Source organism: Talpa europaea, assembly GCF_964194135.1.
Source record: "Talpa europaea genome assembly, chromosome: 8".
Taxonomy (NCBI): Eukaryota; Metazoa; Chordata; class Mammalia; order Eulipotyphla; family Talpidae; genus Talpa; species Talpa europaea.
In genome coordinates, this window is record NC_140075.1 from 100,291,635 (window position 1) to 100,306,276 (window position 14,642).

The following is a 14,642-nucleotide window of genomic DNA, read 5'->3' on the forward strand; positions in this document are numbered from 1 at the left end:
TATTTTCCCTAGAGCCCTTGGGCATCTCCCTCTGCAGGTTAAAGCTTCTCAGATGACACAGCACCCGGGTGAGGTGTATGTATGTGGCACAGTCCGGGGGTTGATGCCCCCCTTCTCGGTGTTTATGCATCTGCTCTCACGCGGGAACCCAGGCGGTTGGAGTCTAGATGGCTGGTGCATGAACACATGGAGAAAACACGGTCTCCAGACACTGGCCAATGATCATCTTATTATTATTGCACTGGCCACAGGAATCTCTTCAGGACTCCTGCCACCAACCCCACCCCTGCCCCCCAGAACTGCAAAATGTTGGGCTACACACCAGCATATACTTACCTAGGAGGCCAGGATCTCAGAAAAATGGAAGCCATGTCAGCAGGCCTTATCAGTGGCAGACTAGCTGTGAATGACATGATGATATAAATCAAAGAGACTTAGCAATTAGGAAGACATCCCTAAAAATGGCCAAGACACTTCCATCTTGGTTACTAAGTCCCAGTTGTCTGTCCTTCAACTCACCAGGGGTCACCAGGGGGCTGGCAGGTTCCACCCACGTCAATGGCCTGTCTTGGGATAAACCTCAGGCTTTAATTCTAACTCAACTTCCCATGGAGAAGTTTTGTTTGCTTCCATCTCTGCCCCTCCATCTTAACTTTCCCTGAGGCTGACCATTTTTATTAGCTTTTTGTTTACCCTTCCAGTGTTTTTTCATGCAATAAGCATAGGTGTTATTTCCCAGGCTCCCTTCCCTGAAAAATAGCATTCTGCCCACACCGTTCAGCGCCTGGCATCTCTCACTTCACAACAGACCCCTCCATTTCCATCCACAGAAAATGCAGCATCGTAGGGTTCCATGACACTCATTTTACAGCCTGGATTCTTCCCCCCAGCACAGTCCCAGCCAGCTTCCTTCCTCTCCAGCCCACGGGTGCTGAAGGAGGCTAATTTTGAGTCTCTACTGCAGCATGGCTCACTTAGGAAAGCAGCCAGGCGACAGGGAAGAGAGAAAGGAAACCTCTGCAGTGAAAATGGCCCCAGATCAGAACAGAAGTGGCTCCTTTGGGAAGCCTCAGTAACACATGGTCCTCTTGGGTCAATTGTTTTTGGTTTACCAAAACAAATTTTTTTTTTTATGGGAAATTTTCAAATACTGAGAGGAATACTGATATAATGAATCCCACCTCCCTCCACCAACCGTCAATGATTAGTATTTTTTTTTTCATTTATGTCTCCTGCTCCCCCCACTTGGCTTACATAGACTATTTTGAAGCAAATCCCATACATCATATTTTGCTTGTTAAAATTTCAGTATATGTGTCTAACAGTTAAGAACTTTAAAAAATAAATAACTACAGCATCATTGTTTTACATCTGGGCCAGTAAACAGCGACCTTGGTGTTTTTGGTGTGGGCAGTGTTTAATTAACCCCAAAGTGGTTTTTTATCTCTGAAATTATCCAAATGCACATCTGTGGAATAACCTCAGGGGAACCCACATCCATAAGCTATGGACTGGCCATGGCAGCCAGAATGGACACTGGTTTTCTTAGTGAACACAGCAAGTTGAAGAAGTCCCCCTGAACATGATCCCCTTCTAATAATCACCTCTGGCTCCCTTTCTCCCCATCACTGTTACCTAATAGGTCCCAACATCGAAAAGAGACATCAAATGGAGTGACAGTCTTAACTGGGAAGCTATGAATCATTGTCTTTTTCATTGGAATTAGTTGGTAGTTCCTTCCATAAAGGATCAAAAAAAAATTCATTCTGTAGCCTTCAAAATAGTATGTAGAGCAAGGGCATTTATTTTTAATCACCAGTAGGTATTACTGGACACTTATCCAAAGCAAAAAAAAAAAAAAAAAAAAAAAAGGCCTGGTCCACATTCTGGGGAAAAATTGTTGCTATGGTGGTCTCCCTAGTGCTATGTGTTCTCCCAGCTGTGAGTTGTGAAGGTAGCAGAACTGCACTGGGACACTTGTCACACCCCTGTATCTGCAACAGGAGAGGCTTAATGTTCAAGCAAACTCATAAAAAAGAAATCTAGGAAAAGTCACTTTCTACCCCTTTTCAACTGAAGAGCAAATAGTCTCTTCTAGAAGGTACTAGAATTTGTAGTTGAGAATTATCATTCAGTGGATCATACTGCAGAATATGTGCCCAGGTAAATCTGAGTTATTTTTATTCCATGGTGTTGATACACAACGATAAATGAACAAATAACCACTGGAAAAACAAGTTTGTTTTCTTCGAAAAGCACTTGTATTCTATTGTCAAGTAGAGGAATGAATGTGTATTACATGACCTCATTTTCTTTGCAGCTTATGTGAGTATATTAAAAGCTAGTTTATTTTTTGTGTTTCTAAAGTTTTTTTTTGCCTTTATCCTTTTTTTTTTCTCTTTCACTTTTTTAGTGTCAGATTCCTCCTCCTCCTCCTCTTCTCTTTCAAGAACCGAATCTCCTCTCCACCTGTTTGTGTCTTCTCATCTCCATTCTCACCCCAAACCCGACATCTTTGTGTGGTCCCCTGCAGCTCATTCATTCAGTGACCCCGGGCCCCGCCAGGAACCCTCTCTGTGTAAACATGGTTTATGGTTTTTTCCTTTCTTGTTAGATCTGCTTCTTTGCCTGATGTTTATTTTCTGATAATCTTCCTAACTGATAAGCTGGATAGGAAACGCCATCAAATTTATCAGAGGGGAAAAAAAAAATCTGGCTAATTTGGAAATCCAAAATCTGCTTGGGGCAGGAGACCTGAATTTGTACCCATTGGTGCCCAAGTTCCCAGCTCCATTTTGAAAAATAAAGGAAATCTGTTTTGAGCAGACTGTTGCTCACTATTCTAGAATATTGCTTCTAGATCTCAGATACTTTTGTTCTTTCCTGGAGTTGATGTGAAGCATACAATTCCTATTTTTGCATACAATTCCTATTTTTACAAAAGGCAAGTTATAACATTGTACAAGTAATAATTTATTACTAAATATTTCTGGTATTCAATTTAGAAATTAATTCAACAAGCATATCATTGCCAAGATAGTATCCTGAAGGTAATTGTATTCCCGCTACAGCCACGGACACACACCCCAGGGTTGGGCCCGGGATCCGGGATTTATGAAATAGCCCTTCATGATTCCAGTGCCAGTGGGTTATGTGCTACATTTTAAGAAACACTGCTAGAAATTATTTTTCTTTTTCAAGGAGGGAAAAAGTAGAATTTGTGTCATGAAACTAGGCAGGGACCCTGAACAGTATTTTAATCTAATCTTGCTTTTAAATAATACAAACATTTTGAAAGTCTACTTGAGGATGTTCAGGTCTCTGGCAATGAAATTTAAAAAAAAAAAAAAGATCCCTGTATTAAAATGTAACCCTGGTTGTAAAGTCCTTAAATAGGACCTAAATATGGCCTCACTGGGGAGTCCACCCTTCTCTTCTTTCACTCATTTATTTAATGTTGACTTTACTGACAGCATTGCCAGCAAATTTAAGCTCTGTATCCATGATTTATAAGGGCTCATCTTTATCCCAAATGCTCACCCATTTGCTGAACAAAAGCTCCCAAGGGGAGGAGCTGCCAGAAAGAATCCCAGCTCCGCAGACCTCATCTTTCAAGTGCAAGCCTATGTGTTTAGCGCTTATACCTTGGCAGCGCCGAAGTGAGGTTATCAGCGGAAGTAAATCATTCAATTCAAACCAAGAATCACTCTGACCTTACTTATTTGCACATTAAGTCTTCTGAACTGTGCATAAATCCGGCCATCCCAGATTTATGGAATGGAAGATCAAAATAATGTTTATAAACTGCTTATGTTGTTTTTAAGCCACTTCTTAAAATAAATGTTTTCACTTAATACAATGCCTCGGGGCAATCACCAACTTAGGATGCTCCAGAAAAAATAATTTTTACATTGGCTTTTGCCCAGGGATTTTTTTGTCTTAAGAAGGGATCTTCCTGTCCTGGAATAAGGTCATATGTTCCCACTGACCCTGTACAACGACTCCATCTCCCTCCCAGCCTTGCTAGTGTGGGTGGGGTTCCCTGAAGCCTTGTGTTCTTTGAAGGTTGGAGACCTGACTTTTCGATGAGGCACTTGCTATCCAATTAATTAGTAGATTGTTAGGGTACACATCAACCCACTGGGCTTCTGCTGATGATGCAGTGTTCAATTATTTGACCTCCACGAAGCTTTGAATTCTCAGGGAATGCCCTGTCAGTAGAACCAAGTGTTCTAAGATGGAAACACCTAAGCATCTTCCCCCCCCCCCCCATAGATACAAAATTTACAGAAGTGGAAAACATACCATATATGACCGACACATGTAGAATTTCTTCATTAAACTAGTAGCTAATTTGAATCCCACTCTTTCTGATAGTACAGAAGAACAGATAGCCAGACCTGAAGTTTTTGAATGTCTCCCTCCAATCCTTTGACTTCATAGGGATGAAAACTAGCCCAACCCTACAAAACTCATGGAATCATGATTAGGGGTAATGGTTGGGAAGATTTGAAAACTACTTCTTTGATTATTTTTCTCTTCCTTTTGGAATTTCCTGCCCTAGAAACAAAACATGAGATGAATTAGTCTGTTTTCATGTGCTGGGTGAGCCTTTAAACAGAGGGGAATGCCCAGTTGGCCTTTCTTTGGTTAAAAAAAAAAAAAGAAAGAAAGAAAAATCTTTGTTAGTGGAAAACATGTGTCATTCTTGACTTGAGGTCTCATTCCAGACAGCCAGACTTACAGTTGGAAGATTATTAGAACCCTCTTTGCTTTTTTAGCCTTAATTTTGATTTTTCAAATGTTTTGTTTCTTGGTTTTAATTTTTGGTTTGATTTGTTGTTCCAAGGCAACTCTCCAGAAGCATTCTTTCATGGTTTTCCCTCCCTATTTTCAGTTAGTAAGTAGCTTACCAATCTCTCTATTAACCTTTCGGAGGGCCTCCAGAGCCACGCTTCCTTGCACCACGGAGCGTGTGTCGTGATTATTGGTTGTTGGGAATGTTGACATGGTGTGGACGTTGAGCTGTGGCCTGCTTGCCCACCCTGCCCCCTGCGGTCACCTCTCCCGAGATTCTAACGCGTTTCACCACCGCTTGGGTTCGAGTGCTGAGGAGGCAGTACCAGTCTGGGAAGGACTACAGTGGAAGGCACTGCAGGAAAAGCTCCCCAGCTGGGTCATCTGTAAATTTTCAGGAGAGGGAACCAGTTGAATCTTGAGATTCCTTTCTAGTTCACCATTATTGCTACATAGAAAAGCAACTTGAATAATTTTCCAAAAAGGAATCAAATAAACATTAACCGTAAACTAGACCTACCAAAATATAAGGGACACTACGCAGTCCTCTGGCTGGAGGACCCAGGGTGCGGGGGTATTTTTTGAGGCATGCGTGAATTAGCCCATTTTCCCAAAGGCTGTTCCTTTGCCCGCTGATTCTCTCGGGTCAAATATTTTTGGGAAATGTCAATAGTACTTCTCCCTCTTAGAGAGTCACAGTTCAAATTAGTGCCTAAAGGCTCTGAGAAGTGCTGAAACTTAAAAAATTCAAGACTCTCTTAACTTTTGAGTCCATGTTCCCAAGCTGATTCCATCATTTCCTCCCACTTTGGAATCAGTGTCCCATGGACAACACTTTGGGAAACACGGCGTCAGGTATGGCAACGCTGTGAATTCGAGTCATCTGAGCCCTACTGCCTGCGGGAAACGCACCCCTCATGGGATTGATGTCCCCTCTGAAGTCCAGTGTGGCCTAGATGAGACCTTATTTCTGGCTCTAAAAAGTCTGCAGTAGGAAAGAGACATGTTTGGTATTGTCATCACATTAGGGTTCTTCAGGGAAAAGAGGTTTCCCTGCCAGGGTCCTTTTAGCTCTTTAGGTACATTAAGAAGGTTTGATTTTCAGAAAGTCGGGTTACATTTAAATCTTCAAACAGCCCTTAGTTAAAGTGAGGTTCGACGCGGTTATACAAGCGTCTTCACTATTTCCATAGAAACAGTTCCCACCCTCAGAGGTCAGGAAACCAGGGTGCCAGGGTCAGCTCTACAGAGAAGTCCAAGCAACTCACTTGAACTCTCCTTGGGCCTTGGTTTCCTCACCTGCAAAAACAGAGGTTGGCTTGTTACAGTCAGAGGATGCTTGACGACACTGTGGCCAGCGAGAGAGGCCAGACAAAAAACCAGTGTTCCCCAAATTCCGTTACCTAGTGACGTCATAGCACAGACTGTGAGTGCCCTGCAGAGGCAGTAAGAAGTCCAGCCGCCCCGGCTCCTCTTGCACCACGCCCTCCTGAATGGCTGTGCCAGAGGATGGAGGATCACACACCCTCCGTGACACCTGCCCCAGCCCTGCCCTTCTGAAGGAACACGGGCACCCCCATTTGTGTGCTCTGCCCGTCATCACTTTGGAGGAGACTGTGGCACTGTTACTCTCTCTTCCCCAAGAACGAGCTAAAATCAGGACTGCATCTGGGCTACCTGGCTCTATCGTGTCACTGGTTCTGTTCTCTTCAGAAATGCAAAACGGGGAGAAGAGAATAAACAGGTTAATGAAAACACTCACCTCCCAAATGAAATAAGCTTCACAAATAGACCCAAGGTAGTACTATTTTCTCTTCCCATCATGGCTAGCTAGCATTTTCTAATATTCAAAAATGTATATAATAATTAGGAAGGGCCTGGCCAGTTAGCTGCTGTATTTCGCCTCTGCTTTTCCTTGATACAACAATTTCTCTTTTTTAATCTACATATGAAAAAGTTACTTCCATGGTAAACCCCCACTGCTTTTGGTGGATGACAATTTTAAAAGTCCAGCCCTAGTGATTCAAGTGTGACCTTTTCTTGCTGTTTTAATTTAATTCAAATTAATTTCATGAAATTGGCCTTGATCTGCCCTGTGGCCTTTAAACAAGAGTGAGTGGGTTTTAGGAGATGGACAAGTCAATGGTGGACAAAATGGGATTTTAGGAGATGAACAATTCTGCACTCAGGTCCAAGCGATGTGTGTCCGGCAATTAGAAATCGCCCAAACCTGGGAGGCTTTTTCTACGTGCCCCTTCCGAGGCCCACACGTCCTCCTGCAGATGGAAGGGGCTTCAGTCAGGAGAAAGACAGGCCTAGTGAATGCTCAGGGGAGGGTGAGGACAGAGCACAAATGCCCAAGTGTAGTCCTCCAGAAGGTACTGTCTCTAGCCTGAGCTCAGCGCTCCTCTGACCACTGGCGCGTCCCGCATGCGTGTGACCAGCTTCCCTTCACGCGGTCCTCGCGACAGCTGGCCTGCCCACCCCGCATGCCCACCGGCGACCATCAGCCCGGGCTCTCCCTGCCTTCCCAAAAGCTTGCCCTGGAAAGAACTTTCCCCTTTCTGCAGAAGACACATTTCGTCAGGTCTCAGCTGTGCTTAGCAGTCTGTTAAAGTCGTTTGGAAATTGTGATCTCGTCTTGGGGCCTTGGGTGTGGCTGTCCTGATGTACTTGGTGTCTCAATCTCTTTTTCACTCAGTGAAAAAGGGGAGTATCAGACTAGAATGGTGACTGAGGTGTCTGTCAGAAGAGCCCACCAGCAGGAGGCCTGGAGGTCACTGGGAGTTGGGTGGGACCAGGGCGTCCCTGACAGCCCCCGCAGCCGCACCTGCTCAGCTGGTGGCTTGCACCTGAGAGGGAGGTGGCAACTCTCAGGGAATCAGCCTCCTCAGAAAAGCGGGGCCACCATCCTGACAAAGACAGGGATTGCCCTAAGGGGCGGGGGGGTTGCCACCAAAATTTTTTTTTAATGGTAAATACAGAAAATGGTCTAATATGAGGCTTGACGTATGAGAGGAGTCACCTGTCTCCTCCCCATTCAGAAACTAAGGGACAGGCTTGATGGGCTCCTCAGCCCCCTCCCTTGGGATCTCGAGGCCAGGCAGCAGGTGTGAGGAGGTTGCAGGCAGCCAGCAGTTTGCAGCACTGGCTGATTTGCTTTCAAGCCCTGTCATGAGAAATTCTTCTGTTAAACATGAAACACTGAAGCAGCTCTCTGGCAGAATGCTTAGTCATCCCCATGGCGGTTTAGGATTCAGGGTCTTTAAGAGGTAGAACTGCCACTTTTTTCCCCTTAATTGTTTTGGGGGCACCGCTTCTAAGAAAGGGAAGTGGAATAAACTCTATTGACAGATAATGTTGCATCATTTCGGGACTGAGGGGAATAGTGCACAGTCATTGCCGTGGTGATCCCTGTGTGCTGGGGCCTAGAGAGGCTCCGCTTCCTCAGGAAGATGCAGGGAGGCAGGTATCTGAGAATGTGGGTGTCGAGCAGAGAAATGGGCCGTGGGGTACAGCCACATGCTCTGTCATGCTCCCTTCTTCATGCACATGAGACCTCTGGGTTAATTCTCTGGGACTGAGAGACCAGAGTAAACACGAGTGGCCATGTCTACTGATGTGCCTTTGGTGGAGACTTCTTCACACCTCACCTCACACGGCCGTCCTTGTTCCTGGGCCCTGGTGCTTGCCACCTCTACGGGCCAGCAGGGTTTCATCTGAAATCTAGTTCATCTCCTACAAGTTTTGAAGACAGGAGTGGAGAGGGGAGGTGGGGGTCCCTCCGACTAGGGCCACTGGTTACCTAATGCCACCAGAACAGTCAAAGGATGGCTGGAATGTGAATATAGGCCACAAATTCAGTGACTGGCTTGTGAAGAGAGAGTCATCAACCCAACCAAGCCACGTAACTTATTGTGCCTTTTGCTTAAGAAAATGATCAGCTGAGATTCCTTTTGCTGGTAAATGAGGGTTCATCTGTGATCACCACATTTGAGGTCGATGTGAAATTCACCACAGGTGTTGTACTTTGGAAAAAGGATTTTTGGAAAGATTTGAACTTTAAAGGCAACTCCAGCTGGCTGTGACAGTGTCCTACTTAGGCGGTTTCTCAGCAGCTTCAGCTTATGCTAGCGTGTGGGTCAGAATCCTGGAAGGCTTCCTGAGTCAGTGGCCTCGGCTCCTGGTCCTCCGGACCTTGGGGGATGCCTCTCCATTTCCTTCCCCCTCTTAGACCCCCATATACATGCTGGTCCCAGGAAAACCCAGATGAACACCCCGGTTCTTCCAGGGACACTTTCCCTTATATCAGATGTCCAAGAGGGCATTTTCTCTTGGGCTCAGGGTGGGAGGAACAGAAAGCAGTCAGCTGGAGGAAATACCGCACTCAGCTCCAGGGCAGCTCCTGCCCCCTGGACCATTTGGGCAATTAGGTCACTGAACTGGGGTCCGATTTTAGGGCGTGCTCACACCTGCCTGTGACAGCTTTTGGTTGAGTTGGTTTGCAGCGGCTTTGCCCTGTGATTCAGGAACACGGTGGACAGCAGCTGCTCAGCCCTGGGGGTTGCTACAGCGATAAGTGCTTCTCGAATTAACATGATAAATAAGACATGCACAGCAGCCGGGCACTTTCCCCGGGCTGCCTGTCGAACCTGATTATTTGCAGGCCTATTTTCCAGAGTCTGGATTTCAAATTGGAAATAAGTCTTAAGTTCTTCCCTCTAATTCCTTTTTTCAAGCTTCCATTTGCCCATTTCGGGCAGTAATCCTGTTCACCCTACATACACATTAGGAACACATTTGCTTTGGTAAGAAAAAGAAAAGGTGCTTTAAAAACATGTTGGTTAGAACTAGCATTTGTAGTTGTTTATCTCCGTAAGTCAAAACCCAATATCTGTGTTGGTGCCTAACCATTTCAGTCTTAAGAAACAGTAAGATACAATTATTTTGATTGATTTTTTAAATCAGATATTGCCATTCTGAATCACAATAATTGTCCTTTTTCCTCCAAATTTCACCTAATCCAGTAGAATAATTTGAATAGTCATAGCTCATATTAAATGTTGAATAATTGTACCAATACTGTTAGTCACCTGCTGTTATTAAATATCTGAATCCTCTAATATTCCTAGTTCAGTATAGAAAGGGTCTGTGCTCTTGTGAATGTGTATAAGAAGGGATTGGCTAGGTAGGAAAAAATTACCTCTGATAAACCTTAGTCACCCTCCATATGTAAGTGGGGGGTTATATACATGATGGGGATGTCACTCATGGAGGTACATGTGCTGCTACATGGCAGCCACACTGAGGAAGCCTTGAAACAGTGGCTTCTGAGCCAACGGTTAATGAAGGAGGGTAGAACATACAGATGTGCCCCCAAAAGGGACCCCTCTCTTCCAAACTTCATACAGTGACAGAGTGACTGGCGGAAGTCAGCCAGCCAGTTCACGAGCACTCACCAGCTGCAGTGAGCCTAGTACTGTCAGTCCCTGAAAATGCCTAAATGGAAGACCTGGCTTCCCTATTCTAGGAGAGAGACAGCTGCCTCCACTGTAACAGAACTGTGTGGCCTATGCAGTGGTGACCTCCCCACAGGGTGTTGGAGCACTGGTCTGGCTTTATAGGGGAGCACAGGGAGAAGGGACTGAAGACCCACAGCAGCCTGCCAGAGGGGAGTCAAGAGGCCAGATTTGGGGTCAGGTTGGAGCTTGAGTCTTGCTTTGTCCCCTGCAGGGCTGTAGACTTTGGGTCAGTTACATAACTTTATTAAATCTCATTTATGGCATCTAAACAGCACAGACAACGTGTTAAAGATTAAATGACATAACACTTGAGGCACTGGGACAGGTGTGTTGTCTAAGCAGGTGACCACCACTGCCGTCACCACCACCACCATGTGCCAGATCTTCTTCACAGGAAACATTATGTGGAGAATTAATTAAAGGAGAAGGAATTTGCCAATAGTTCTGATTCATGTGTTGGTGGACCACATAAAATAGTTCACTCAAAAAGTAAAATTAGCTCCTCCAAAAGTCAGATACTAACTATCTCCTTGTAGCAAAGGAACCATGGAACCTCATAGAAAAACCTAGTAGAACCTAGAAGAATTTTTCCACAGCAGTGGATTGTTGTCATTTTTAAATGAATTAATAACTATTTTAAGTATGTCTCAGTTTTGATTTCTAATGTGTTAAATATACAATCCATGTAAACAGACTCCCCTTAGGGCTCTCAGTAACTTTTTGGAGTCCAAAGGGCTTCTGAGACCCAGAGTTTCAGAACCACTGTTCTAAAGAACAAGATCTTCTTGGAACTCTGCCCCCCAGATCCTTGGGCGGCAAGGTAGGAGCGGTCCAGCGGCTGGCAAGTGGAGACTGAGCCGAAGGGTTTCCTTGACTAGATGCTAGAAACAGCTGCTTCCTGTCTCTCCAGGCCAGCAGGTCTCAGACTTGCTGCACATTGGAACCACCTTGACAATGATCAAAGCAATGCCCGACACCCCCAGGAAGATCCAGGGGCCTGGGGTATGGCTATGATGTCATGACTTTTCAATCCCCAGTGATTCCAATGCCAAGTCAAGGCCGACAGCCATTGTTCGCCGTGGTCAGTGAGAGGAAGAGCTGGCAACAGCCACCTCCAGATGACTCGTTTGTAGAACTGTCAGTCACTGTTAAGACCCTCAAGGAAAGCACTTCAGGCCCTTTGTTGCCAATATTAAACTGTTACTTTTCCCATAAAATGATTAAAAACAAGACCCAAAAAAAAATCAACAGCAGTGTAAGCATGTTGCTGTTCAGCTTTTTTTTAAGTCGTCGGAACCACTTTGTCTAAGCACAGGTCAGTCCTCAGGGAACAGCAGAGGCTCCTGCTCCCCTGCCTGCGACTGCCGGCCATTAGCATCTCTCAGCTGGGCCTCGTGGCCCTCCTCCCGCTGCCACGTTCCCTCTGGAGACTACTTGGTCCTCCCGCAGCAGCTCCTCCTCTTTTTGCGGGTGCTTGTGGGCACAGTCTGTGTGGAGTAGCCTCAGAAGGTGGGTCCCAGTCTAGCTCCCATACACCTCCCATAATCACCTCCACAATCCCCACCGGGGGACTCAGCTGTGTTACCTTCATGTGGAAACAGTCAAAACACAATATGGGTGGCGAGTCTGTTGCTGCAAATAAATTATGGAGCATTTCAAAACCCAACAGGAATTATTTTTATGCTCACAGTTTTGTCTTACCCACCATAGAATGGATCCAATGTCTTGGAGTATCAGCGTTTGTCCTTAAGTATTGTCATTCTTCTAAGCCTCACACAGGCTGGTAGTCAGCACTCTCCTTTGCCACTCACCGTGCTGGGGTGTTTATCTCCACAGTCAACTTTGTGGTGAAGTTGAATACCAGCTAGAATGTTGCTGGTAAATATAAATATCAATTTATATGTTGAAATGTCTGAGAATCCTGCTCTGGGTTCTAGAACCATGTCTTCCAAGGTGAATGTTGGAAAGAGGGGAGATGCTTGTGGAAGGAGGTAGTCCCTGGTCATCGGACCTCAGAAGGAAGCCATATGACTCTGACTTGAAGTGCTTTTCCCCAGTGCTTTGGTAGTGGGTGTGCTCTGTCTGCTCCTTCCTGGGCCTCGTGGGCCAACGGGGTGTGTGGGGTGTGGGGTGGTGTCGGCTGATGCACCTCTGAGTCGCAGGAGTCTCTGCTGCAACCCTCTCCCACTGGCCAAGTCTGCCCTAAGACTAGACATCTGCTTTCACGCAGGACATGAGTGTGCTTGTACCACAGTTTGAAATCCTATCCTGGAACATGGTCCCCATTCTAGGGGTGTTGCCGCCTCAAAGGCCAGGTGAAGGAAATGGGAAGTTAAGAGGTTTGTCTTGAGAATGGCGCCCCATCTTCCCTTTGTTTCCAGGTCCAGGCCCCAACAGGGGCACATTGGAACCCCCTTTGTAGAACATCAGCTTGCCCTGTTTCAGCACAGGTGCCATAATGGCACCCCTGTACCCCACTGACTCCCATCCCCCACTCCCATTTTCAGCTGAGTCTGGGAGGGGCATGTAGCATAGCGTGTGCTCTGTGTGTTAACTGAAAGATTAACTGAAGCAAAGGGTGGAAACTGAGGCCCCAGGCCATATGACTGTCTGTATTTCTTTATGGGCAATAAAATGTAGAGGTGTCGTGGGGGAGGGGTGTGTGTCCAGCTTGAGCTCGTGTCTGTGTGTGGGTAGGGTGTTGGGAGGGTGGTTGGTTGAGTCTGTCCTTTCACCCCTGATGCCATTCTCTTAAAAACTCACAGGCTCTGTCCATGCCACGTCAGTAGCAGCCTCAAGAGTGGAGCAGGCACTGTCGGAAGTGGCGTCATCTCTGCAGAGCAGTGCCCCCAAGCACGGCCCGCTACACCCCTGGATGACACTGGCACAGATCTGGCTCCACGCAGGTACATCTCTGCCCCCACCAAGGAATCTCTCCCCCCACTCCCCAACCAGCCGCTGTGCCAGAGGCTGTAGGATCTAGTGGGCACTTCTTACTTTTACAGGCACCTGTCCCCTGGAGGTGTTGACCACTATGGTTCATGAGGGGCAATCAACGCTCTGGCAACCCCGCACCTCAGTGTGACTGCTCCCTTGTGGCCATCCTGAGTCCCTTGGGGTCTCCGTACCCTGACCCAGAGCAGGTGTTGGGAAAGATTTTCTGAATTGGACTCTAAGGAACTCGGGAGCTCGCTGTGGGGGTGCAGGTCTGTGCTGCCACAGGGGCTGAGCGCTCCACCCCAGGCTTCTTGGTAGGATGCGGCTTCGCGTGGTGTCTGGGCGCCTGCAGCGTGGCATCCCATCTCTGCTGCTCAACAGAAATATAGACATGATCATTAGCTTCCCATTCAGCCTCAGTTTCCTCATCTGTACAGTGGGGTGAATAGCAAGCACTTGTCTCCTAGGAGCGGTGAGCACAGCCTGGCACTGAGCTCTTGAAGACCCTGGGAGGGGATGACACAGATGTCTTCATCCAAGCAGGGAAGGCCAGTGTGTTTGGTGTCGTGCCTCTGTGATGGTACTCCTGGTACCCACAAAGGGAGGCAGGTAGCAGCAGTCGCTGCCCTGGACACTAGCCCAGAAATTCTGCAGGTCTGGCCTCTCCTCCGGCCTCATGTGGCCACTCTGCAGAGCTGGAAATCCCCACAATATAACACACAGAGGATAGTGGTGAAAGCCTACTCCACAGGGGCTTGATCAGATGGTGACTTGGTTGACTTACACCCATATTTCTATGTAAAAGTAATTTCTGTTCCTCTGGTTTTAGCGCGGGATGTGCACAACCCAACCCGGCCTGCCCAGGCTTGAGTCCCAGGGTGCGAAAAAGCCCAGATTTGGCTGAGAAGGTGGTCATTCTCCACCACTGGCCATCTGTTTGCTCCTTTTCTGCCAAGCCTAATTGTATGATGTCAGCTGTTTGGAGCCATCAGTGCACCCCCATGCATGAAACCGTGACTGCGTTTACCTGGCTTGGCACATCACGGAGCCGAGCACAGCCAGCCTTTTCTGTGTTGGCATCTTTAATTGAACCATAACAACGACCGTAAATTAACAAATTATGTTCTTCTAAGCAGAGGTACAAAAGAGGGGTGATTCATGAATGTGCTGGCTGTTCCTCTATGTGCAGACGCTTGCCAGCATCCGCCCTCTTGCTGGTCCCTGACGGTATGCCTCTGAGGGCACGGGAGAGCAGGCAGGCCTTCCCAGCTGACAGAAAGCCCAATCCCCAGGCTGGACCCTAGCCTTTCCGCTGCAGGGTCTTAAGAGAGCACACAGGGAAGAGTCCACCTCCAAGTCTGGGCCAGCAGAGACTGACCAGTTCTG

General features: G+C 46.8%; 1 protein-coding gene across 4 annotated transcripts in view; it reads left to right on the forward strand.

The window, feature by feature from the left end:
- TTC7B (tetratricopeptide repeat domain 7B) overlaps positions 1-14,642 on the forward strand; it is a gene marked incomplete at both ends in the record, with an annotated part of 220,263 nt that overhangs the window by 168,762 nt on the left and 36,859 nt on the right. For 2 of the 4 annotated variants that reach the window (XM_084240964.1, XM_084240965.1), the window contains one exon: positions 13,085-13,225. In XM_084240964.1, the coding sequence (XP_084097090.1) occupies positions 13,085-13,225 (141 nt within the window). Of the gene's footprint in view, positions 1-2,413; positions 2,579-4,849; positions 4,901-13,084; positions 13,226-14,642 lie in introns of all 4 variants that reach the window. The other 2 variants (XM_084240962.1, XM_084240963.1) reach the window with 2 other exon arrangements.